General features: G+C 34.9%; 1 protein-coding gene and 1 non-coding gene across 3 annotated transcripts; one reads left to right on the top strand and one right to left on the bottom strand.

The window, feature by feature from the left end:
- LOC121426272 (polyribonucleotide 5'-hydroxyl-kinase Clp1-like) lies at positions 1-27,793 on the top strand. Of its 2 annotated transcripts, none has more exons than XM_041622510.1 (12): positions 1-128; positions 15,044-15,121; positions 16,691-16,804; positions 17,620-17,745; positions 19,187-19,300; positions 20,395-20,593; positions 21,150-21,239; positions 22,083-22,183; positions 22,588-22,726; positions 23,169-23,249; positions 25,021-25,114; positions 26,727-27,793. In XM_041622510.1, exons 1-12 carry the CDS (start codon positions 96-98, stop codon positions 26,836-26,838), a joined length of 1,281 nt encoding a protein of 426 aa, XP_041478444.1. In that variant the 5' UTR covers positions 1-95; the 3' UTR covers positions 26,839-27,793. The 2 variants fall into 2 exon arrangements, with proteins under 2 accessions (XP_041478444.1, XP_041478443.1); XM_041622509.1 differs by lacking the exon at positions 1-128 and adding an exon at positions 10,473-10,693.
- LOC121426993 lies at positions 9,613-9,749 on the bottom strand. Its single transcript, XR_005971675.1, has one exon. It is a non-coding gene; the product is annotated as a U8 small nucleolar RNA (small nucleolar RNA).
- Positions 27,794-27,849: the final 56 nt, after the last annotated feature.

Genomic DNA, 27,849 nt, shown 5'->3' with positions numbered 1-27,849 from the left:
TCGCATATTGTTGACAAAAAAGGCGTCGATGCGCGAGAAGTTACGATTGACATTGACGATCATCAGCCGGGAATCACTGAAACATTCAAATTTCAATGGCGGAGGGAGAGGAAATTGAACATTTGGAGGTAAGTTCTCGTTCACCAAAATTTCTATTAAACTGATCTTCTCCTCTGACGGGGTCAGCCATTTTTTTATAACGCTACAGAATCTCATTGATTTGGGGGTAGCTGCGGGAGGGCTTGGATCTTCGCCCCGGCGGCTCCGGCCGGGCAGGTGCGGCACGCCGTACCCGGTTGAGAGGGTACGGTAAATCCCTCCAAAAAAAAGTTCTGCAACTCGTGATGAGGGATGATTTTGTTACTGAAAGTTTTAAAGGTGAAACTGATATCATTGGAAAGGCGCAAGCTTCATTATTCCTCGACAGTGATTTCAATATGTTGTGATTATCGTGAAATGTATGTGCAATCTCCCTGATATGTGACTGTCAAAAAGTGAAAATATACTGAAATGTTACTTAGATTAGAAAATGCATTCTTGTTTAATAATCTAACCTGTACTACTAGCCTACTGTAGTTGTACATATACCTGTGTATGGGAGACTCCAATATCGGAGACATTCTCCCAAATTGATGACTTGCTTTGCAAAAGGACAAAAGAAACAACACCAACAAAAACATCATTTTTTCCACCCAAAATTTTGTCTCGGCTCACTGAAATCAGAAGCCCATTTGTTTTGTGTGTGAATGACAACAAAAATCCTTATCAAAACAAAAGTAGATCATTAGATGGTGAATTTCTAAAGTAGACTGTGAAAAGGGGTAATTTTTTATGAGGAATCTTATCACATTTTTATTTGCTACCAAGGTAATCCTTTTGCAGCAAATGTAAACAAAGGAAATTGGTCTCCCAAACTAGGAGAGACTGTCTCTTAAATTGGATACCCAAATTCTTTACAAAAGTCTCTGATATTGGAGATAATCTCCCACATGGGAGACAGTCTCCCATATTAGCCATGCGCCTGGATCTGGATGTAATACAGTGCAGGACCGTTAGGTATAATGCACCGGGTTAGGAGAGGGCGCAAATGAGTTTAGTCAAAACATAGGTGGCTTTCCTCGATCTTAGCTTTAAACACCTCTGGCGATGTACTGTTGACAACTTCGTTAGGGAGCTGATTCCAGGCCAACGTTGTATTCACAAAAAAAGAATTTCTTAACTGCTCTGTGTTACATTGTCTTATTGAGAAACACTTGGAGTTATTTGTAACTTGTTTCTCTACCACATTAGTAGCATCAAAGTTTACTAATTTCTTAGCTTTGATATTACGTTTGGGTCTTGCTTTAATAAGAAATTTATCAACAGGAAGGGCAGGAACCAACCCCTCGACCACTTTGAAGTTGGATGTAAGTTTCAGGACTTTAGGCGTCTTTAGGCAAGAGTCTACTACTAACCAGCCTCCATTTTTTCAGAATTCTGCCCAGGATGTAGGTGGCAGTGAATGTTTTGAGTGTCTAAGATTGAAAGGAGTGGTTTGTTTTGTTGAAGAGATGTGTATCGATTGTTTGCATGATTTAGCATTTGCTTGAAGTGAAAGCCTTCATAAATTTCAAATGTTCAACAACAATTAGACCAAATGCTTTAGTCTCTGTGTTTGATTGTTCCGCTGAACTGCGTTGGCTCCACTCACCAGTACATAGTAAAATGTCAGAAATTGTTAAATGATTCCCCAGAAATTATGTTTATTCCTGTCTAAACAACAATGAAACCAACATTCTCATCTTTTGGTCAACATCATAAAACATTCCAAACACATTCAATCCGTTACCATGGGAATAGACCATGTGTGGACTTTCACGCATCAGTAGATCTACATCGATATTAGCCTTGAGTACTCCGTGGTGATATTTCAAAATACTTTTACATTTTACACCATGAAGCGTTGAAACCCTCCCCATATATTCCTAATTAGCAGGACGTAAGTTTACGCGGATGGATTTCCCTAGGTAATCCATGATTAAAGTTAGAAATCACATAAATTTGTTGGCTTTTATTTATCTATACACCTTCCTACGTTTAATGTGTATGAAGGTACTAAAAAACTGTTAGTATAAATACGAAAAATTAGAGGTTTCTTACCAGACCGATCTCGTGTAGATCCCTCGATCCATTCGTAAACACCACAAATGCACTCAATAGGCGTGACCCTTGAACTGCTTCGTTATGACGTAGCATTGATAAGCGATGTTACAAAATGCAGTTTTGAAAAACAATTTATAAATAAAAATTATCTATTTAACAAATAATAAAATTTGAAATTTGATTATATTTTTATGATAATGGACAACTCTTCCATTTGTTTTGTACACGAATTTTTGTGTAGATCTACATCGATATTAGCCTTGAGCACTCCGTGGTGATATTTCAAAATACTTTTACATTTTACACCATGAAGCGTTGAAACCCTCCCCATATATTCCTAATTAGCAGGACGTAAGTTTACGCGGATGGATTTCCCTAGGTAATCCATGATTAAAGTTAGAAATCACATAAATTTGTTGGCTTTTATTTATCTATACACCTTCCTACGTTTAATGTGTATGAAGGTACTAAAAAACTTAGTATAAATACGAAAAATTAGAGGTTTCTTACCAGACCGATCTCGTGTAGATCCCTCGATCCATTCGTAAACACCACAAATGCACTCAATAGGCGTGACCCTTGAACTGCTTCGTTATGACGTAGCATTGATAAGCGATGTTACAAAATGCAGTTTTGAAAAACAATTTATAAATAAAAATTATCTATTTAACAAATAATAAAATTTGAAATTTGATTATAAATAATTTTTATGATAATGGCCAACTCTTCCATTTGTTTTGTACATGAATTTTCAGATTTTCCCCATTATCTTTCAAATTGCCTCTTGCCTTCTGATGAGCTTAAAATCTGTCATGAGAAAATATAACTCACACCACATACATACATGTATGTCAAGGTCAGGAGGAGACATTGTGAAATATGTAAAAAAAAAGGGGAAAATCTCAAAATTTGTGTACAAGACTGATGGAGAGTTGTCCACAAAATCAGACATTTTGAAGCCTGTTTACCAATTTGAAGATCCCTATAGAAAGTACATAACTTGCTTATTCTATAACCGATTTTGGAGAAACGAGTTTTATTATATGCTACTCTCATTTTATTCTTTCTGACAAGATGGATTCTCTCTTCGTATTTTGTTTTTTTTTAATTCATAAAGGGCAGGGCATTGGGCAGAATTACAGTTTGTAATCAATTGCTAAAAATGGCAATGACTGAATCATGAGCATCATTGCATCCACACTTTTTTTTTCAAAACAACTAATTTACAATTTTTACACCGCGAACCTTTGGTCTACAGGAGGGCCCAGCCTCGGTTTGGGCATATAGATGTCTATTGATTAGTGACAGTAAAGCCTCAGTTCCAGGCTAGTTAATCAGATCTGATAGTACCGGGTCTTGTTTCATACTACACTTTAGACTTGTTAACAATAGCAAATGCACAATTTCTCTAAATACATCTAACAGGTATGTACTGTAAGTAAAAGCTACTGTAACATGACCGTTTGTACACTTCTAAGAATCATAAACTCAGTCTCCTATGCTCTCCTGTACATTCAATCTCCTAAGTCTCCTTTTTAATTAAAATTATTAAACTGAAGATAGGGTGAACACAGAATAAATTAGAACTTAACAAGATGAAGTCCAGATCAGCACTGACTTTACTTTCCAATCTTATCTTCTGGGAAGTTCTGCCAATGTACCCACATTGGATAATCATAGAAATCAACCAATCAAATACAAGGAAAATGGTATGAACTACATGTATAAAATGAACTCAACTAACCCTATTTAAAAATAAGAACCAATCAGAGAATAGAGAAGGGTGATCATGAGTTAAACTGAATCCTAATGAGAATTGAACAATAAAACCATGTGGAGTGGAAAGCTAATGGAAAACCAGGAAGCATGACTGAGGGGAAACTGAATGAAAGAATGAAATGCGATGAACCTGTGTTGCTATGTGAGATGTATTGTGGAGATGGAATGAAAGATGAGATCATGACAATGTATGTGGATTGTGAGGATGGAAAAAGGATGAGATGAGTTGGAATGGAAATAAACAAGTTGACTGTAAACAATAAAGTATGGAAAGCCAAAAGTAAGAATACAAATTAAATAAATAAACCAAGCAAAATTTACTGTTACACTACTAAAATTAACAAATCTGATTGGCTGAAAGTAAATCTATTAGAGAAATAACAAGTCTAATAAAATTGGGCATTCCAAAGAATTACTTTGATAACTACCATTAGAACCTTGATTATGATTAGCTGTGGAGCCTTTATACCACGATAGATAGGCCTACCATAATGACAGATTTACCATGATTTTACTCAAGATTATGAATGCATAGTGAAGCAGGCCCCCTGTTCTGTAAATATACAGGTATCAAAATACAGTTTTTTCACATGCATCACATTTCTTTCTCTCCCTCTATTTTTCTTTATCTTGCTTTCTTTTTTTTCTTCTCCCTTTTTTCTTTGTTTTTTTTAAATTTCTTTTTGCTTTCTTGTCTTCTGGGGCCCGTTGCATAAAAATTTTTACCTGAGAAAACTCAGGTTGTTTTTACCTGAGTTTTTGCCCTGTGTTAAAGTCTATGGCAGAAATAAGACTAACCTTGGATTTCAGTTTTTACCAGAGTTTTCTCAGGTAAAAGGTTTTATCCAACGGGCCCCTGGTTTCCTTTAGCTCTATTTTTTCCTGTTTTCTAAATTAAGCCTTCTACATGTATTACCCCTTTCTATGCTATCTCCATGTCCTTTCTCTTTCTGTACTCCTCTCTTCCTATCAATTTCCTTGTCTTTTATTTTTTTCAATTCAGCATTTATTTCCAAATTCATTAAAAAGAACAAAATGAGAACAAAAGTATATATACACAAAGTAAAAATAAATAGCTGTTTAACATAAAACAAAGCAAAGGTATCAACAGAACAGAACTGAAACAAATAGTGGTGATGATAAAATTATGGTTGGCACATAAATTATATAAAAATATAGATGAACAAAATAATGAATGGAAATCAGGCATGCACAAAAAAGCCATAAAAAGGCTTGTTGAAACGCACATACCCAAGAAATATCAATAATTTAAAATAAAGTTCAGTATATGGTATGGATGCGGCAAGTACCAAAGAATAAATAGGGATAAGAATAATCATTTCATTAATTTATTATGCATTCTTACTTTTTTCTTGTCTTCCTCTTCTTTTGCCTTTTCCCATTTTTTCTTTCCTCTGCTCTTTATACACAGTTTGTACTTTTAATCTATCGCTTGCGTAATAATGCATAGCTTGGATCTGATTGATCTAAAGGGGTACTCTAGGCTGAATAGAGTAAAATGCAGAAAAATTCATTAAAAAGCTGATGGCTAATAACAAATGATTGAATTTTAAAGTTTCATAGTGAAAACAGTTTATCCTTGTCATCATGAATTCATTTGTTGGGTTGATGATGTCATGTCCTCACTTTTTATACGCCCATCTCGACGGGGTGTATTATGGTATCACACTCGGTGTCCGTCCATTAACTTTTCCTTGTAAACGTAAATTGCGTGGACCCCCAACCCCCATCCTAGCTATAATTTCTTTTGAAGGTGACTCTGTAAGTTCAAAGGAGAAGTTGTTATAGAGGAAAATAGAAAAAATAACTGAACTGTAAGGAGATACATGTACAGGTACAATGGTACATGTACATGTGTATACATGTATGCAGCCAGTGTACTGTACGTTTTAACAATTTTGGACATCCATAATGATAATTGCGTGATTTCTGCAAATTCACACAAAGTTGCTTCTCGCTAACATTGTTGGTATTTTTTACTTCAAAAGTTTATTTTCCCCTTGGCTTAATATGACAACAATACATTGTGTTATGTGCTATAGGGGAAGGCGGGGTAAGTTGTGACAGTTTTTGCTTTTTGCAAGTTAGAATTGATATGATTAATAATCTTGTCGAAATAAGTACCTTGCTTTGAAATTTCATTCTTCTGAAATATTTTCCACCTATATATAAATTTCTACCCCAACACTGAAAGTCATCGTGACCTTTGAAAAAACCGATGTCAAATGGCACAACTTGCCCCATATATGGGGTAAGTTTGAGCCACCTTCTGGGGTAAGTTGAGCCACAAAAACTATGTAAAAAATGTATGGGGGAGAACCAGCATGTCAATTTTTTGTTTTAAGTCTTTTCACTTGCTAATTCTCTATAAATACTAACATCCTTTGAAAAGAGCAGTCATGTAAATTTGCTCCTTTCAGCCTGCATTTCAATCAATTTTTATGGTTTGTTTGTTTTTTAAGATACATTACCATAGGAATTACTATGGCTCAACTTGCCCCATGCTGTTTGGCTCAACTTACCCCAGTCCGAACTTAGTGCGATAATTTTGTATCCACACATTTATTATGCATCCATCATATAAAAGACTATGACAAGAATGAAGATCCATACCTGGACTAATAATGTTGTTATCATGTCTTTATTATATTTAAAGACGTGTGTGTTTATAAAGCACTTATCTATTTCACACTCTTTTTTACTTTTTTGGCTGAAATTCACTTTTTTCCCTCTAAAAAAATACTTTTTGTTTCAAAGTTGGAAACAATGTGGTGGGGTTAGGGGTTATGCTATGGGTCATCAATACACCACAATGTCTGACTCATTCATTATTGGCCTGCGGCTGGTGGCTCAACTTGCCCCTATGCTCAACTTACCCCGCCTTCCCCCTACATGTATTTTCATTTACTGTTTTTAAGTGTCTTGGCCTCGGGAGATACTATACACGTGTGTACTTTGCTAATTATCTTGTCATGCAAAATTATAAATTTTCACCATATACAGTATCACAGATGTGGCATGTGATTGGCCCTAATTAGTATTTAAATAAAAAAAAAATGAAAACTATAATTTCCAGTGTTAGAGAAGCTTGGATCTACATGTACATGTAACAAGAAAATGATAATCTACATATATGTACATGGAAGATAAACTGTGATCTGTATGTGGGCGATTGGAAATATTGTAAATCAAGGTTGAGAAAAATATAATTTTACTTTTCCAAATATTTTGTAATTACACTGTATCTTACAAGAAAATATTGATTGACAGCACAAGAACAGTGAATACTCTTAAAATTGTTTCAAAGGAAGATCCTTTTTTTTTTACAATGTACATGTAGCCTTCGAATGACTTGTGCTTTTTGCTGGTTTATTGTTTTCATTGTCTATTCTTCCATGAAGCTAACACATGGTTCCTCATCACAAAGCCCCATAAGATTGGGCTTCTTTTCTTTTCTCTCTTTTTTGTATTAAAAATCATGGGGACACATTATGTATTAATCATGCTACATGTAATTTATTCATGAAATAAAACATTTGTTCTAATGAGCTATTATATTGCCTCAAAACTGCCAATTTTATTCACAGACTCTTTGTAGGAAACCAATCAAATGTACTTTAAAAAAAATTTGGTATTACAATTTTTTTCTTCTGTATTTAAAACAAAATTCTTATGTATTTCTCTGTTTTTCGCCTTTTTATTTTTTATCGTTTTTTCGATGAAATTGTTGCAGACTTAATTTTGATCATAAACAAGGCAATATTAATTAAATTTAATCAGTAAAAGTAGAAATAATGATACATTTATGAATTTTAGCTAAATACACAATTTGCATTGGATTTGTAAATGAATTCATGTTTTTGAGCAGTTGTGGGTCTAACATGCACTTACATAATGTTGCGTAATTTCGTAATCGTGTACTCAGGCATCGCAAATTTGGTCTTAAAAGTTGCGCAAGATTTGAAAGTAAAAAGCCAATGAGCTGCGCGGTTGAAAATTTCGCACAGCTGATTTATCGGGAAAAATGTAGCTAGGCCTTTTTAGGGTTACGGTAGACCCTTGTAATTTGATCATCATTTGTGCTTTAATATACAGTATTTATGTGGTACATGTTGATAAAATACCTGTGTCTCATTTAGTTGTGATAAATCTACACGTACATGTAATAATGTAAAGTTTGAATTTGTTGAGAAATTTTATAACTTTTTATTTTATTTGCTATCATATTCCACATCCAAATAGATGTTATCAACATTTTTACAAATGCTGCTTGAGAGATAGACAAGAACAATATGTCTAAATTGGAGGATATTACTAAGGTCACAGCTTTAAACATATCAGAAATCAGGCTAAGTAAAATGCAAAATAAATTTTAAATTAATGAAGATAATTATTCAGAGGAGAAAAATTACCCCAAAATCATGAAAATTTATAAAATGGTGATGTTTTCCTTTATAATGGAACTTTAATATTGGAAGCATCACTCAGCTGTGGAACTCACATCCTGTCAACACTTTTCCTTTAGCTTCCGACATGGACAGATTTTTTTTTTTGGTAATTCACATTGAATTGAAGTTTGTTGCAAGAAGTTTTTTTTTAAATTCATTTTGTGTTCAATGTGTGCAGACTTAGTTAAAGGAGAAGTTCACCCTGACACAAAGTTCATTGTAAATAATTGTGATGAGCCAAATGTTATACTGACAAATGTGTGTTTGAAACTAAGGATTATATGTATCATTCAGGGGTGTGAGAGTTTAGATGTTTATCTGATTTCAGATTTTTGTTTTGTTTTGATTTTCAGCTTATTTTCAGCTTTTTTGGCTTCCCTCTGTACAAAAAGAATAGGAGCTTGTTCTATATTTCAGACTTTTTCACCACTAGCATTTTTCAGATCTTTCTATTTCTGACCACTCACACCCCTGATGTATTCTCACATAAGATGATTTCAAATATATTTCTATATTTGCATGACATAGCTGTTTTTAAAGATAATTGAAGTAGATTCATCAGTTGAATCAGAGATGGGGTTATGGGGGTTGTCATGATCCCCACTCCAATAGAGTAATCATATAGATCATCCCAAGGAGCTTCCAACAAGCTCCTTGATCATCCAAACCATCTCATCATATTCATCTTGTTAAGGGGAAGTTCACCCTCACAAAAAGATTGTTAATTGTTGTGATGAGCGAAATGTTGTACTAGCAAATGTGTGTTTGAATATTAAAGAGAAATTCCAGTAGTTGCAGTTAACACTGATTTCATGAGAAAGTCTGTAAAACAAGGCTGAACTGCCAGTATATCATCGAGGATCTAGATCTGGTACAGTTACATTAACTGGACTTTGTGAAATCTTGAAATGTACGCTGAAAAATGTTCACACCGAAAATCCCCAACACAGATAAGCGCACGTGGGACAATGTACCCGAATCCTGTGCTTATTTGCTGATTTCTCAGCAATTACACAATTTCTTCCAGAATCATTTGGCACATGCGTTTTATTTATACAAACAGACACTTCAGTGGTCATTTCATTGGATTCTGTACGAACTCATTTTGATATCGTTACCAAAACTAGCATTTACCTTTAAGGTGTATAACCTCAGGGATGAAAATCATAAGTATAATTCTACATTTGGTTTTAAAATTACTTGAAGTAGATTCATCAGTTGAATCAGAGATGGGGTTATGGGGGGTTGTCATGATCCCCACTCCCATAGAGTAATCATATAGATCATCCAAACCATCTCATCATATTCATCTTGCTACCTCGGTAGAGGTAACAGGAAAGGATTATCCCTAACTGATGAATGATAGAAAAGGAGTTGGATTCAGATATGTACAATTCATGAGTGCCTTCTTGGTACAGTTAGTAATTATTTATCCAGTCAAATATTTGTCTGCTTTCATCATTATTTTTTACTTTTAGGAGCTTGATTGAAGAGAATGTAGTTTTCTTCAAGTATTCTGTGAATGACTTGACTATATATTGATTTGGGGTGTATGATTTTTTGAAAAACAGGTAAAATTTGTAAGTTTTTCCATACCCTTCATGCCCTGATGAATATTCATTCAAGCAAATTGAATATGCATGAGTTTTGATTGTAGACTTTGATTTCAGTCAATTTGCCAATATATCAGATTTCTAGTTTTTTTCAGTAAAGTTTAAAAGTCTCCTTTATGTCATGAAGTCCACTCTTACATGTACATGTATATTATTCGCATTCAAGTTTGTATAAGTGCTAATTAATGAGATAATCAACCTTAATCCCCACTAGCATACACATGTCAAATTCTGTCAACTGAGGTTGTGAGTTAAAAAAGTCTAAATAAGGAGACTATTCTGTGTCTTGTGGATTGACATGTGCTTTTTGTGTGTACCGTTACAATACACACTACATATCGAATGCATGCTGCCCACTGCACAATAGAATGCACATAGCATGTGTTTGTGTATAGTGTGTGTTCCCTGTGCAATTTACATGTAGATGTAATGTGTGTATTCTAGTGAACAGGGGCAGGGGTACCCTTGCATTTACTGTGAACCAGGCCATGAGCCATCAGCTGTACAAAATATATTTCATACTACTGCACTCAATTCATTTTCCTGAATGTAGCTGCATACATGCATGTCATTGGGAGTAATACTCTGTTATAATTCCATATGGAACCCCCTGAAGAAATACCCGCTGAAAATGCAAAAGATTGCTCAAATTGGGAAGAGTTAAAAGCTCAGGCCAGTCTAGGAGCAGAGGTAAGAATTTAATTTTGAAATGAATATTTTACAAATATGTGATAAAATATATCTACAAACTACATGTTTTTACAGTGTATTTATGATTTGATTTTATATTTTCGTAATGTACAGTGTATTTCTTAATCTGTTTGTTGCAATTGTACAGTTTCCTTTAACATCGTTGGTTATTTTAAGTTATTTTTTATTTTCTTTGAATTATGAATATGGAAATATAATTTTATATCTTTCCTGTCAATTGTGCACCTGACCAAGGGGCGGGGGGGGGGGGGGGGGTGCACTCAACTATATTGCTGTAAACACGCTCAACCAAAAAATATTAAAAGGGTATCCTACATGTTCTTTTTGATGATCATGATGGTTAATTCTTGTGGGACATGTTGACAATCTAATTAGGATGTCAAAAACTTAATTTTTGTCCTTGACTTGAGTAAAAATATATGTTTTGGGGGCAATACTTGTTTCGGGGGCAGGGGGGGGGGGGGGGCGGGAAGGAGGCTGCATACTTGTTGAAGAAGCACACAACAATACTTGAATAGGGTACAGGGTGTATGACTTTGACCATGAATAAAACCTATTATGGGTGGGTTTGTACTTTGTAAAACTTGTGGTTGAGCCGTTCTGAAGTCCCCCATTATTTTAGACCAAGGTTTAGTTCCAGAGCCCCCTATTTTCGACTTTGGTATGTACTGTAGGTATCATGTTATCATTTGAGAACCCCTTCTCTCCCACGGTCCCCCACCCCCCCTCCTGATTGCACACCACAAGGGCTTGCATACTATGTAATAGACTACTAAAAAAATCATCTGTTTGGAGGAACATTTTCTTTTTCACTTTTTTTTGTACTAAGTACAGTGAAACAACCGACCAATATAGAGACCTGAAGCTTTTGGCTTTTAAAAAATTTGCCCCCCCCCCGGTAACACAGACACATGCACACATTTCTATCTTTTCTTATTTGCTTAGAAAAGTTTAGCTAACTAAATTCTTTTTATTTCCTTTTTCATTTTCTTTTGAGAATGAAAATTCATATTTGACTCTCTCTCTTCATTCATACTGTATGCAAGGCTCCACATTAACTTTTTTTGGTGGTGGCCCGTTCGGGCCACCAAAACCTTCAAATAATTTTTTTTGGTGGCCCATTAGTAAAGTTTGGTGGCCCGAAAAATATAAAGAAAAACATGAATTTAAAATGAATAAAACAAATTGAAATATTCTGCAGTCACTAAGACGTACCACTATTCTTTGTACATCTTGTATGTAAATCGTGCTTGCTGTTATTTTACTTTGCTTATTTTGTGGTAATATATAAATTGTTCTATCATTGTAAATATGAAATGATTGAAAGAGAATAAAAGAATTGTATTGTTCCCATGTTCTGGACTCTTAATCACCGTATCGACACACACTCATAATGGTAAAGTAAATATATAGTGCATATAGCATACTCAGATAGATTTACAAAACAATTTTTCCTTTCTTCCTTTTTTATCATAAAACCTAGATTATGCAGGCCCCAAATCCAGTTTATTTTCTCTTTTCCAGCATATTATAGCAGGAGAAAATCACAGAAAAATATGCTGCAGAATTAGAACAATGTGTAAAAGGGGGAAATAAACAAAAATCATTTTTAGAATAGTATACTGAAAAAAGAAATCAAAAATTTTAAAAAATGAAGAAAGAAAAAACAAAGAACAGGAAAAACATTTGAGAAAAAACAAAGAACAGGAGAAAAACATTTGAGAAAAAACAAAAGAAAATGTAAGAAAAATGAATAAGACAAAATTATCAAAAAATGGGGAAAATTATTATTATTCAGTAGAAACATGTTCTTTAATCGGGCATATTCAATGGGAAGGGGTATAAATGGTTTAATCACTGTAAAAAAAATGACAGAAAAAAATGAGAAAACGGCAAAAAAAAACAGTGAGAAAATTCCTTCCCTATATTTGACAAAATGATGGAAAAATTCACATTTCATATCAATGAAATCCCTTCCCAAAGTATTTACTTCCTTAAGAGTGGTTGAAGAAGTCATTTGTAAACAAGAAAGAAAGAAGCTGCCTATTTATTTTTGGCTAGAAGAGACACAGCTTCGAAATAAACCAAATATCAACATACATACAAATGCACATATGGGACTCTGAAGTACTCACCTATGTGTTTTATGTGTATTAATGCATTTGGAAATCGGTCTTTTTGAGTCAAAAGAGAGGTCATAATTCCTCCTTTTAATTCTTGCAGATAATCAGGTTTCAGTAATACGGACTGTAGAAGGGCATTTCATTGGTGTAAAATGTGACTTTGTCGTAGATTTTCAGAGTTCTGGGGAAGATTTCTTAGCAGTAACATTTCGTATCGCAGCTCCCTGAGTCTGAATAGTCTGCTCGTGCACAGCTAGCTAGCTGCAGTGGTTTCATGCACACAAAGCTCAGCCAGACAGCCGCGGCCGGCTGAATAATAGTTACTGTATGCTAGCGGTAGGCCTACGTACTGTCAAGACTATGCAATCTTTGTGTGTGTGTGTGTATTTGTGTGTAGATTAACAAAAAAGGCGCATGACGAATGGCTTGCTATTTGAACTGTAGAAAGTTGATAAATACATGCAAAATCGGGAGAAAAATTGCGCTACTTTGAAAATTATTGGTTGCCCGATTCGGGCCACCAAAACTTAACATTTTTTCAAAAATGGTTGCCCGAGATGAATTTTTGGTGGCCCCGGGCCATCGGGCCACCGCTAATGTCGAGCCTTGCTGTATGTTTTCTCTATTTTTTAGAGCTGAAAAAAGCTGAAATTTAGTGATTATTGTGAACATTGGATTCATCCCTGACATTCATTTCTTCATCTGTGGAATTTGAATTTTACTTTTTTATTGTAATGTGTCACACAAGTTCACAAAATTGTTCATGTCATCTTGATCATTTCAATATATACATGTACTCTGTAAAATTGGAAAATTCCTTTTACTCTCTCACAAACAATTTATGCAAATAAACAATGTACAGTGTACATGTTTGAGGATCCTCTTTGTATAAAAAAAAACCCAAAGTTAAATTAAATTAAAAAAGCTAGGTTCCAAGTGATGAAGGAATTATTACTAAGGGTAAATAATTCTCATTATTTCAATCGCATCATGATCAGGAAAGCATACAGAAAGGTGATTAGCATCATTGCATTGCTTTCATCATGTACATGTATTTTCCCTTTAATAGTTTCATAATAAAGCAAGCAAGTCATCATACAGTCTCCGAGTCACATTGCTCTCCGCATGAATCGTGACGACGATGGCGTAACGCCTAATGAATATTTCTTATTAAATCCTGGCTCAAAGTATTGCTGGGGATAAGGCTGGATTACTGGCAAAAGTTCAATATGTGAATAATTTCTCTTTTTACATCATGATGGGGAAAAATGTTATGTCATATTGTACTGTTTGCAAGGCGCATTATGCTTTTTTTTTGTTTGAATCATGATGACAATGGCATAATTATGAAATTATTTTTCTGAAGCATACAATCTGTTTAGGCTCAAAATAGTGAGTTGGGATAAGGTTGGATTACTGATAAAAGTTCTACATATTTTGTGAACCCTTCTTACATCATACTAGTAAAAATATTATGTCATATACATGTGTACGTGTCCATGTTTTGAAAGTCTGACTTCATAGTTCATATAGTATATTTTTTAAAATCAACTCTTGTCAGCGATGGCATACATATAATTAAACTGTTGAATACTTTTTTGTAGGTCATGCATATTTGTCTCCAAGTATTGAGATGGAGACTAATGATTTATATAGATGGTTATTGTCAATTTTGTGAAACCTTCTGTGGTTTCTTATGCTGTAGCTAGGAAAATGCTGTTTCACTTTGATTGTGTATTGTGTTTTAAAAAAGAAAATCTCAATGGCAGTGGTATACATACATGTAGTAAAGCCTAACGATTATTTATTTACATGTAGCATTGATAGCATAAAGTAATGAGATAGGATAAGGCTGGAATAGATCTTATGAAATATGAAACGCTACATGTAAATGTTCATCTAGCACAAACTAATCTTTAATGGGGATGTGGTCTCAATTCATGTTTTCCAAACATCAGATCACTTTAATATCCGTGTCTTGGTTTATACATGTACTATAAAAGTGGAGTTTAGAAATAACTTTTATTGATTTTTTTTTTCTTGATAATATTATGGGCCGGGGGGGGGGGGGGGAGGTACCCATTCCTCTATGTTCATTTATAGATATCTTGGTATGTACAACTGTATGGCATGTAATATATTATGCATAAAAATATGTAAAAACTTGTTTAATTCTATTCTCTGTGTATATTTCTCCTGTGTACAGGGCGGCAAAGAGTACATACTTTCTCAAGACAACGAACTGCGATTTGAAGTCGAAAACAATGAAATCGTACAAATGGAGGTAAATAAATCATGTACATTGTCATGATGGAAACAGCTTTATTCCTATTGTTCTTGTTAAAGCCACACCCACCCCCCTAAAAAATCATTGAAAAGATTAAAGTGGGACAGGTACATGTATGATTGATGAATAGGATAGATGTGCTGGTATTTTGTTGCAAAGTCTGGAGATAGATAGAACAGCATACAAATAATGTATGTATTTTAAATAGCAATTCTAATAAAATTGCAGTATGCAGTTAGAGACTACAGACAAGATGCACAATAGACAGTTTGACTACTGTATGAAATACAAAATTGCATTGCCATGGTAACTGCACGATTGCAATCAATGAAAAGAAATTGCAGATCCATGAGAGCAGTGCTACATGTATACATGTACATGTACATTAGCCTTCGGTTGAAGATGTGTGAGATTTTTCAGGGCAATTATTTTTAGATCATACAACTTTTGATATTCGAATTGGCAATAGTAAAAGCTTTCTTTCATGGATTGTTAAAAATGTCTGCAGTTTTATAGAAATTCACCAATTTGCATAGAAAATATGGAAGACAGATTTCAAAATTTTCATTATTTAGCCAATTAAATTATTCCAGCGATTATTTTCATTTCAACATTTTAGAGCATTGGAACAGAACACACCAAAAGGGCCGAAATCAATATAGAAAATTATGTATATTAACATGCATTTTCACTCTCTCTTTCGATGTATTAATTTCAAGGGCAAAAGGCCAAGCCACTATTAAATTTAAAAGCTCACTTGTCAGAGATGGGTTATGTCTGACTCTGAGCCTAATGTATGTTTCAATGGCATTTGGCTATTACACTAAATACATTTCCTTAACCCCATACTATCCTTAACCTTGGACTATCCTTAACCCCATACTACCATTTTTTCGATTCACACTGTCTTTCTTAACCCCATACTACATGTATCTGCTCAGCCAGGGTTAATGCCTTAACCCGGACTATCCCTCAGCTCATGAATATTGATGATTTTACCATACAGAGCGTGATTAACGTGCAATTTGACTTCTGTCATTGGCTAATGCTTATATAGCCCAACTTTCCCTAGCCCTGCCCTGTTTCGTTTTCACACTGCATCTCTTAGCACCGCAATTGTGGTGCTAGCACCGTACTATTTACCGTGCTAGCCCACTTCGCTAAAACTTAGTGTGAAAACGAAGTATAGAATTTCTTGTATGGTTCGGATTCTCCTATAAGGAGATGCGTAAGAAAAAATATTGTAGCTACATGTAATTGTGCTCCCCTTTTGTATTTATAAAATTCATATGATTTTTGATAGAAAAATTTGATCCAGATTTGAAATAGAGCCAATATAAATTTTGGGAAAATGTCCATTTTTGCTTGGAATTGCCCAAATGTCACATTTGATTCCAAACAGGATTTATTGTTAAAAATCGTGTTGCATCGGGTCGCATAGAATGCGCCGGGCTTTAGATGGGCTTCTAATGATTTTTGTCAAATATTCAACTATTTTACTGTATACTCATTGCTGTTGCTGGGTTTAATTATAAAATGCTTGTCTCTTTGTGATTTTTTTTTCAGATCAAAGAGGGTTTGGCAGAAGTGTTTGGCTCGGAGCTGATGAAGAATAGAATATACAAGTTTTCCTCAGGTTCCAAAGTAGCAGTATTCACATGGCAGGGATGCAAGATTATAATATCCTTTTCAATCTACAACTTGTGGAGGTTGCTATGGAATTCATGAAAAGGAAGGTTTAAGGCTCCTGTCCTTATATTACATGTAGCTTTGCTATTAAGGGTCTACAAGAGTTTCATTTAACATTCAAAAATTTTGTTGTCGCCATCAGATTTTTTTTTAAACTGCCGGTTCTTTGTGAATATTTAAACACCTAAAGAGCCCTCTCAAGGTGATAGTTTTATATTCCAATAAACCGGCTGTTTGTGTATTATCACAGTGATTTGCTAAGAAGCTACAGATAATGATGATATCCTTATTGAAATTTTTAGCCCAATCCATGCTTGGAATAGGTTTTATATCAAATGAAAAAAACTTGCAGATATTTTATTTTGATCAGGTGCCCCTGATGAATTTCCAGAAAAACCTTGTGTGAAGGCCCTCTTGTTGATTACATTTTCAATCAGGGTCTATGCTTGTAGACTACTAAAACATGATCAGACAAAAGTTTAAAAAGGGACAAACCATTGTGTGATTACAGGCCGAGTCCACAAATGCTTAACATTTAATCAAAATAAAACTTTATGACCAGATTTACTGAAATAAAAATCTATGATTGCAACTTGTGTTTTGGTGGTACATGTAAGCTTTACATTGTAGTATTTGAAATAGACCTCAATAATATCACACTTCTTTGCCTTATTTTTAAGTTATTAAGTAATTGTCCACTGAAACTGCACAAAACATACACTGTAGGGGGAATTCCGAAGTGAATGGTCCAAATATTGCCTGCTTTCATGCATACACATATTTATTCCTTGACCGCTCGCTTGCACCTTCGAGGGAAGACGGAGGTAGCGTACGTTTCCAAAGAAACGCCCATGGTGATGTATCTGAACACGCATGCCGCTCTGGAGCAAATGAGACAACAGGCTGAACTTGAGGCTACTAGGGGACCAAAGGTGAGACATCTAGGTATTGTAGCATTGTATCATCCAACCAGAATCTTGATACAGTAGCTATTAACATGCCATCGATAAGAAAATTTTGTTGTGAAAGAGCGTCCAGATTTTATTGGTGTGGGGGCGCATTTTGCATTTGACTAGTTCAATAGTGCCCTGTGGTGCTGAATTATTAGAATAATTACAGCAACTTTTATAGGATTGCCGAGAAATATGACAACTCAGAATAAAGTACAATCCTGAGTAGGGACTAATCCCGAGTTCGGTTTAATTTATACAGTTAAAATTTGTATCACATATTTTGTCCAACAGGCTAATGTCAGGAGTTCGGACAAGTTTGTACTGTTCAAATGTTGATCATTTCAGTCTGTTGGACCCACATGATGGACAAATTAAAAATTTGCGAATAGAGTAACCTTTTGCGAATTCTATACGATTCCATTTTCTCGTGATTTTGTCAATTTCAGGCCCCTTTAAATTATTCTAACATTTCCACTTGCTTTGAAATAATTTTATTAGTTTAATCACATCATTATAATTGAATTCTCCCTGGAGAGCATAAACCACAGTCGTGGTTAATTAGCAGTTTGTGGTGAAATATTTATCAATCACCTACATGTACATGTAATCTCTGCAGTGTGCTTTGAAGCATCTTTGAAAAACGTAATAATAAGAAAAAAAACAGTACAATACATGGCAAATTAATTATGTTTTGGCAATTTTGCAAAAAACAATAAGTAAAAAGCTTTAAAGAAAATGTTATTAAAGGAGGATTAGTGTTCTTTTTGCAACATATTTGAAAGTTTCAAGAAGGCAAAACAAAGAGAGCAAATGACAGTCACCATTCCTATGTGAACTTTCATTAAAAAAATCTTTAGTATTGCATCTTGTCATAGCTTTTCAAATCTAAACTCTCATTTGTGCTATTATACTGTAATATTTTGAATTTATATTGTAATTTTTATTTGTTGATTTTTTTGTGGTATTGCTTATTTGTTAATTTCATTTTTATTAATTGTAAAACAACCATGGAGCATTGTGGCCCAGTGATTAGTCTCCGGACTTTGAAACAGGGGTCGTGGGTTCAAATCCCAGCCATGTAGTAGTCCTTCAGCAAGAAACTTATCCACATTGTGCTGCACTCAACCCAGGTGAGGTGAATGGGTACCTGGCATGAATTTATTCCTTGAAATGCTGAGCGCGTAAAAGCTGCTTAAGCGACGGCCAGGGTAACTTGTCCTTTGGAAGCGCATAGAGACATTATTCATAATGTGTTATACAAGAACTGACTGTTATTAATATTATTAACTGTCAATTCAGCTTTTAAGATGCAATCACGTGTTTTTAATAAGTCTGGAATCTTGATACTTTGGACATATATTCTGTCTTTTTAATACCATGGTTTCTTTTTTATATTATTTGTTTAACTCTTTTTGTTTAGGTGATGGTTGTCGGACCGGGAGACGTCGGGAAGAGCACAGTATGCCGATTATTATTAAACTATGCAGTCAGGGTTGGGAGGAGACCTACTTTTATTGAATTAGATGTGGGTCAGGTGAGTTCAGTTATTGTTACGCATTTTTTCCAAACTTTGGAATTTCAGGAATTTTGTCACTATGTCGACGTGCAAAATTTTTCAACTGTGAGAGAAAGGATCAGGAAAGAAAGCTAGGAAAGACTGGAAATAAAGATAGATGATGGAACCAAAAAAAAGGCAAGAAGGATAAAAGAAAGGATGAAGAAAGAAAGTTAGTAAAGAAAGAAAGAATGAAAGGAAGAAGAGGGAAAAAAGTTCAAACTTCAAGCAAACAAATAAAAATGTGATCATCTTACTACTACTACTACTACTACTACTACTTTTTGAGAATGTTAGAAAACTAAAATGTTTTAGAAATTAATAAAATTTCAAAGTGAAACATCAAAATTAAAAATAAGGTGAAACATTGCGGCATCACACGTACACAGGCATCTCTCTTCCTATTACAACAAGAAAACTCAAAACAAAAAGTAAAACAACTAGACAGATCTAGTAATGAATACTAAACAACTTGCTCCTCCAATTACATCACCAAATCGGTAATCTGAGAATCCATATACATTTAAAATAAATTTTCCCCCGATTTTGTGATTATTTTGCTGGAAAAACTGGTGGAAAATTGTTCACTCTGATTCCAGCATCTGCATAAGTACCACTGCTTCGATATCCTGCATGCCTTCCACACGCAGGCAGGATGCCATGCCACGTGGGTGCAGCAGCTAGTAGAGTATGTATGCTTACTTTGCGTTTGTGTGTTTGTGTGAAGATCACAGAATTTAGGGCAAACTGGCTTGCAATTTGAATTAAGGGAAGTTGTAAAATTTGTTTTTCTCTCTCCTGTATTTTTACTTGTGAAATATGGGAGAACTTTGTAAACTTTAATCTCACAGTGAGAAAGGGCACAGCCGGTTTTGAAAAAAAAGGGCACAGCCTTTTTGGCCGTGAATTGTTCTTGTTTTTTAAAGGGCATCACGGCCAGGTATAGGGGCATTGACGGCCTAGCCATCGATTAATTTAAGCCCTGTGTTTCGGTGCCTGGTACCATAGGTGCCCTGCTGGTACCCCGACACCTTCCGTAATCACCTACTCTCTTTGCCATTCATCCCATGCAGGGTTCTGTATCTGTGCCTGGTACCGTAGGAGCCTTGCTGGTAGAGAGACCAGCCGACGTAGAGCAAGGTTTCGCCCTCACCGCCCCTCTAGTCTATCACTTCGGTGCTACCTCACCCGGCATCAATATGAAACTCTATCAGATTCTCACTGCCAAGCTTGCCGAGGTCTTTGCAATGCGGTGTAAAACAAATACAAGAAGTAAGGGAAAACAGGTTAAAATATTCTGTTGAAATCCTACATGAGTTGAAAGACATTTTGCTCATCCCTTTTCAATGAAAGTAGCTTGAGAATTGATACTAAAAAGTGTTTATTGAAATGGATTTCAATGCAACCCTTGTAGGATTATGACATCATTGACATCTGGATTCATTCATTGCAGTCATGCCTTACCCTGGCACAAATCAAGTTTTACTTCACTGCAAAGAATTTCTCCTGGTCATCCAAACGTTAACACATACCACATAAATTTGGTACCAAATTATTTGGGAAAACATACCTTTTCAGATAATATATAATAATGATATGTTCATTACTTTTTTTTCTTCTTAAATTGCGGATTTGTGGGGTGTCAATTTTTTTTTACTTGCACAAGTATAGTTGTTTTCAAAGTCAGCACTGCTGCTATATAGAATCATGTAATGTAGGTGAGACTGCTAGAGGCATTCTACTTGTATTGGATTCTAATCAAACTCATTTTGAGATTGTTACCACAACTGACATGTCTCTTTGATTTAATTTTTCTTTGATCTTCCAGTTGCTCAGAGTGGGTGTGTCATCAATACGTGTGGTTGGGTCAAAGGTGACGGCTACCAATGTATCAAATATGCAGCTCAGGCATTTGAAGGTAATTTAATGCAATCATCTTTGTCCCTCAATTATGATTGAATTCTTGATATTATCAGTGACTAAATGTAAAACTGCATGTACTTCCTCCTATTATAAGATTAAATCATCTTTGTCTCTCGACCAGAACTGAATTCTTTTCTTTAAGAGCAAAAGGGAACTACCCAGCCCTAAGATTAGAATAGCGTCTGGATGGCTTCATTTATTTGAATGTCAAAAAAAGATCATACCGTGTTTAGTTTTAGCCCTGAAGGATAATGTCGGAGTGCCACATTAATTATTGTATAATAATATTAAGTCGTCACCTTGGAGTAAAAAGGAAGTATGTTACAGGCCAAGGATGTTGCACATAGAGATTTAATAGCCCATATTCTGAAGTCAGGTTTAACTTAGATCATGGTCTAACTCTGTGCTAAAATTATTGGAAGCCAAAGGTGTCAAAATTTGTATTAAGTTATATGTTTCTTATGTTCAATGTGCTCTTTCCTGATTCGTCAATGGTGAAGACAATCTTATATTTATCCTTCCTTGACAATTATGAATGATTTCAGAGCCAAATGAGCTGAAATATGATATCTCTACCATTAGTAATTTATGTAACAAATGTCTATCCATACTTAAACCACAAATTTAAACCTGAGTTAACAAAGTTAAACCCGACTTCAGAATATGGCCCATTGACCCCAAAACCACCAACAGCACACCACCATTTGGAACCACTGTTCTAATGTCCACATTGAAGTGAATAATCTTTTTTATAGCTTTCTTTCTGAGTTGAAAGCTCTTTGATAAGCATTCCCAGGTATATAAAATATAAATCTGTTGCTGTTGTTATTCCAAACAGTTGATGTCATCATCGTTCTAGACCAGGAGAGGTTGTACAATGAACTGGTCCGGGACATGCCTTCATTCGTCAAGATTGTGTTACAACCAAAATCCGGTGGGGTGAGTAACATGTTTAGATGATCTCTTCAGCATGAAATGTGTTACTTTGAGACAATTTTTTTTTCAAAATTCTAAACTTGACACAATCTGTACTGTTTCTGTGTAGGGTAACTCTCGTAAGAACTCAGCATGACAGCTTTTTGCTGGTAAACGCCAAGCTGGTTATGTAACTAATTACCTAGGAAACACTTTAGGTCTAATTTAATCTGTCATAGTGGCTGACATTATAGATTGCAGATATTACTCTCAGGCCTTTTTATCAGAGTGGAGACAATGGCAGAGTGGGGATTCGAACTCACATCCTTGCGATTATGAGTCCAATGATCTAACCACTAGACCGCACGATATAGATAGCTATATTTAAGATGCTTTGACAGTTTTTTTTATTGGTTTCTGTCTTTTAGGTTGTGGATAGATCTCAGGCTTTCAGGCGGTTCACGAGAGACGAGAAAGTTCGGGAGTACTTCTACGGCTTTAACTGCTGTTATTATCCACATTCCTTTGAAGTCAAATTTGCTGATGTAGAAATCTACAAGGTCGGAGGTAAGACTTGGATTCCAAGATACGGCAAAATAAAATATGATTTATGTTTCATTTAATTTAATTCTTGTAATTTGATATTTTTGGAAATTCAGATATTTATTTTTTGAAGAGATTTGAAAATCTTGAAATCCATTGAGCATCATTCATACAACTTGAGCTCTTCATTATATGACTATGCTAAATTCAATTTGATAAGCATGTTTTTATGTGTTTTCTATGCAGTATACTATTAAACAAAATTATGAATATAAAGTATATTCAGGTCATGTGTTAAAAGTGCAATGTACTAGTACTTGTTCTACATTGGCATGTACAACTATCACAAGGATGATTAATAAATTTTGACTTCCTGTGACTGTGTTCATGTATACATTGTTCCAAATTGTTGATTATACCAACTTGGACTTACCTGTACTCTGTTTTGTTATGTTTTTTCTTGAAGCTCCTCCGGTTCCTAATTCTTGCCTACCTCTTGGAATGACACCCGAAGATAATCAAACCAAACTAGTTCCCGTCAATCCAGGTACGTCTGGTAACAAATCTTTAACCCTAATTCTCCCGGGGGGGGGGGGGGGGCCATAATGGCCCCCCCCTCAACAATTTTTGCGATATATCTGCTGCGCGAAATTTTTTCACCTCGCAGCTCACTGACTTTTTACATTCAAGTCTCGCGCAAATTTGAGACGCGGTTACGACATTACGCAACATTATGCAAGTGCATGTCAGACCAAAAATTGCTCATAAACGTGATTTCATGTACAAATCCAATGCAAATTGCGTATTTAGCCAAAATTCATAAATGTATCATTATTTCTACTTTTACTGATTAAACTTAATTAATTTTGCCTTGTTTATGATCAGAATTATGTCTGGAACAATTTCCATTGAAAAAAACAATAAAAAACAAAAAGTAAAAAAACAAAGAAATACATAAGAAATTCATAAAACAATAAAATACATAAGAAATTTATTTCTAAACCAAAGTTTTTTGAATTACGATTGTTAAGAATGCTGCAAAGAAAATTTTTCACCAAAAATTAGCATTCTAGGAGCTTTATTTAGTGAATTAGAGCAAAAAGTATGATTTATGCATAAATTAGCATAATTAATTCATATAAAATAAAATCTCATTATTTTGGAAAATTTTACCATACAGCCTTGTACATTACATCGCACACTACCAGCGTGCAAATTTTTGCGTCGCTCGCGCGATCGGCGGCCGAGATCTTAAGGGGGGGGCATAATGGCCCCCCCCCCCCCGGGAATGACAAGAATAAAAATACCCCGGGAGATTTAGGGTTAAACATGTAATGAAACTGGGGGCCATTGCATTAAGCTGTCCGTAAAGTTACACAAGACTGTATGTATCTCTGGTGACTCGTTCTTATGCCAAATGAGAAATTTGTCTTGTTGAACATAATGGGGGTAAACTTTGTATAATTTATATAATTATTAATTCATTCATCGCCACCATGGCAGTTGGATTATTGACATTAGAAAGATGGTGTGCACATGATGAAATTAGCGCTATTCAATACAAATACTCAAAAAGAAGAGTAGAAAATCCATAACACTGTACACTAATATTTAGTCCACCAATGCTGTCTTATTCACTTTAAAACAAATGGCAGCTGAAACTGTTGTTGCTTGCTGACAATTTGGATGCAATCCCATACATGCTTTTTGGTGTGTAGTGTGTCAATTGTTTTCATGTGTGTAGTTCCAATGCTTTATGGCTAGTGCTAGTTCTTTGGTTTGTCTTGACTAGCGTTTCACAATCACTTTAAAGCTAAATGATAGTAGTTGCAGTAAAACTCTAATTTTGTGAGAAAGTCTGTAGAACCAAGGTTAAGTATGACTATATCATTGTGGATCAAGATCTGGTAGAGTTACATAAACTGAACTATGTGAAATCATAAAATCTAAACTGAAATATGATCACACTGAAGATCGCCAACACAGATAGGCACACGTGGGACAGTGTATTATTATTGCTGGAATAAAGACCCAATGGAAGTGACAGAATCCGCGCTTGTTTTGCTTATTTCTCATAAATTACACAATTTCTTCCAGAATCCTTTGGCACATATTTTTTATTCATACAAACAGACACTTGGGTGGTTATTATATTAGATTTTGTAAAAAGTCATTTTGAGATCGTTACCAGAACTGGAATTTATCTTTAGGAGTGTTCCCATCATTACACATATACATGTATAAATGTACGTATACAGCCAGAACTAAATTGTATCTCTAAATGAGAAATATTGTGTCTTGGTTTGTTTGTTTCTCAGGTCCAGAGATTGTTCACCATCTACTTAGTGTAAGTCTAGCTGATTCCAAAGACGATGATCTAATATCAACCAATGTAGCAGGGTTCATTGTCATGTAAGTACAACGCAGCTTCAGATCCAGGATCTACTGTGGAGGTTGGGGGTACCTTATCTACCACAGTTTTTTGACAAGTGAAGAAAAAAAAATAGTTACCACTGCTCAAGGGGAGCATTTTGCTATAGAAATAACAAGAGTAGATAAAAGAGGAAAAATTGGTGGGGGGGGGGGGAGTGTAAAATTGAAAAAAAAATGTGGTTTGGTCAAAAGATACTGATTTAAAAAATAACTGAATCCGTATTTTCATCCTCTCAATGTTTTTTTTCTTCTAATAATTATTTTAGTATTTGAAGTTGAGGGAGGACATGTGTAAGATTTACTGAGGATCAGGGCCCCGCTGCATAAAAGTTTACTTTTATGATAACTTTGCCATCCAGTGATATCTATCATGGTATCAAGAATCCCATGGAAGTTACCATTGCACAGCATGGTAACTTTGCTGTGCAATGGGGCCCTGGCCCAGCTATACCAATATGTATGTACATATTGACAGAATTGCATTATTTCATCTTAAATTGCATGTTTTTATCAAATGCATTGTAAATTGTTTTTGATATTGAAATTGGATAAAGTTGAACTGAACTGAAGTCTATATAAAGAGTGCCAGTGCTTAAATTCATCCATGGCTGTGGATGCCTTGTAGACCCGGGGGAGGGGGGCCACTTACATTGACGAGTGGATACCATGCGCGATCAAAATAACACGTAAAAAGAATGTCTTTTTCAAGATAGGGCACGTTACGTACGTGAAGTAATAAGTGTGTCAAAAACACAAAAATAATAATGAAAAATGGTATCTATTTTCGCTAGGAAAAGGTACGTGCTTAGGTTCAAATTTGCAAGGGTATAAACAAATTAAGACTAAATGTTTAAAAAGGATGTACTTTTTGCCCCAAGAGTCAACACTACGTGTTAAGAGTATGATTTGCGCGAGATGTGGGAAGTGGGGCTGTACTAAACCCAATGTTGTAGGTAAAGGTAAAACCGATGACCGACGTCCGTGACATAACAATTGAAATATCGATGTACTTGTTTAGGGGTTCAATTCAGGGAGTACTTGCCGCAAAAGTATCGGTTTGTTTCCAGTACTTGTCTTCTTACGGGTAGGGTTTCACAATAGTTCACAAAAGTTTCACGCCAATACTTGTTAAGGGGTGCATTTTCAGAATATGGAAAATACATGTTTAGGGTGCTTTTCGAGACCCCATGGTCGCGCATGGTATCCACTCGTCAATGGAAGTGGCCCTCAGGGCTTGTTGACTACCGTAGTCTTGATGCCTCTCTCTTTGAGATTTGTTGTGCCCTTTTCATTGATTTTCAATTTGTGCTGTAAAATAGAAAATGCTCTGTATTAAAGAATGTGGCCTTGCCCTAAAAATATCAAGATTGAAGGCCTGAGATAAAGTAATTTGACATTAAATTAAGCGTTACTCCAATTCTGTTGCACACTGTAAAAAAAAACACCCTATATGTCTTCCTGTTACACCCCAAGAACTGTTCCCAAATAACTTTGCTCCCAATTGAGTTGCATGTGAAGCTGCCTCATTTTAATTGCAATGTCAGGTCACGCTATTAACAGTTTCGATTAAAATTTATCTCCTCTCTTTTAGTACCAACGTGGACATGGATAGGAAGACATTCACCGTGCTTTCGCCTGCTCCTCGACCGTTACCACGGCGATACCTCCTCCTTAGCGATGTACGTTTCATGGATATCAAATGATGAAGGAATAATTTATGGACAGACCTTAATAGATTCACAATATTTTTAATACCATGGACTGTGCAAGCTTGGCAATGTTTTGTCAATTTATCTGTGCCCTTCATTGATGTGTCTATACAGGTGTATTTATAGAAGTTGAGTGGAAATTCCTTCACCACCATTTTTGGAGTTGTTTAAATGTTTGTTTCTATTTTCCACACTTTTGTACTCTTTTCGAATCTTTTCTAATGGTTCGGACATTCAGTTTATACTACATATATAATTTCATATGAGCGATGAGTTTTGTACCATTGAAAATGTATTGTTGCATATAATGAGCTAGCCAATTTGTGACCTAACGTACCAAAGTCACCTGTACGTAATATGCAAATCCCGTGAGATAAATCGTTATCTTTTGTTTTTGACATTTCAATGAGCTCACTCATATTCACAGAAATGCAATATTTTTTCTTCTTTCTCGTCAGGAGATGGCCACTCCCATAATCGATTTTGTATTTGAGATATTTTTCTTTTTAATAATCGTTTTGATGGTAAATCTGGATATTAATGAATTAATAGACTATTCTTTTTTTTTTTCCATATTAAACAAAGCCAGCAGAAAATGTTATTGTACATGTACTATAGCCAATATTACCAATTGGTATTCAATTTAAACAAGTATTTTAACTATTGATATTTTTTGTTGCGTTTTGTTGAGTATTTAATATTAAACCATTTCCTTTGTTATCCTTTTATTTTATCAATTTTTCTTTTAAATATTTTAGATGGAATTTTTTTTTAATGGAACTCCTTTGTTATGAAATTTCAAGCATTTGTATAATTTTTTTTCTTTTTTTTGAGGTTTTATATGTATCTAATGTTTTTTCCCTCAAATTTTATGATGAAAAATGTTTTTTGTGTCCTTGACAGTGACAAAGAAATGGACACCTACTTCGGAACACAACACTGGATGTGTTTGAAGAATTTTTATATTTTTTCGTTTTAAATGTGGTTCATGATGATGCTAAACAA

Source organism: Lytechinus variegatus, chromosome 13 (genome assembly GCF_018143015.1).
Source record: "Lytechinus variegatus isolate NC3 chromosome 13, Lvar_3.0, whole genome shotgun sequence".
In the NCBI taxonomy this organism is placed as follows: Eukaryota; Metazoa; Echinodermata; class Echinoidea; order Temnopleuroida; family Toxopneustidae; genus Lytechinus; species Lytechinus variegatus.
Note: the sequence above shows the minus strand (reverse complement) of the source record. Positions and strands in the feature narration are given on the sequence as shown.

Coding starts and splice junctions, on each gene's coding strand:
- LOC121426272 (XM_041622509.1), top strand. CDS start 10,604: ATGGAACCCCCTGAAGAAATACCCGCTGAAAATGCAAAAGATTGCTCA. Junction 17,746..19,186: donor AGGCTACTAGGGGACCAAAG/GTGAGACATCTA, acceptor CTTTTTGTTTAG/GTGATGGTTGTCGGACCGGG. Junction 20,594..21,149: donor GTGTAAAACAAATACAAGAA/GTAAGGGAAAAC, acceptor TTGATCTTCCAG/TTGCTCAGAGTGGGTGTGTC.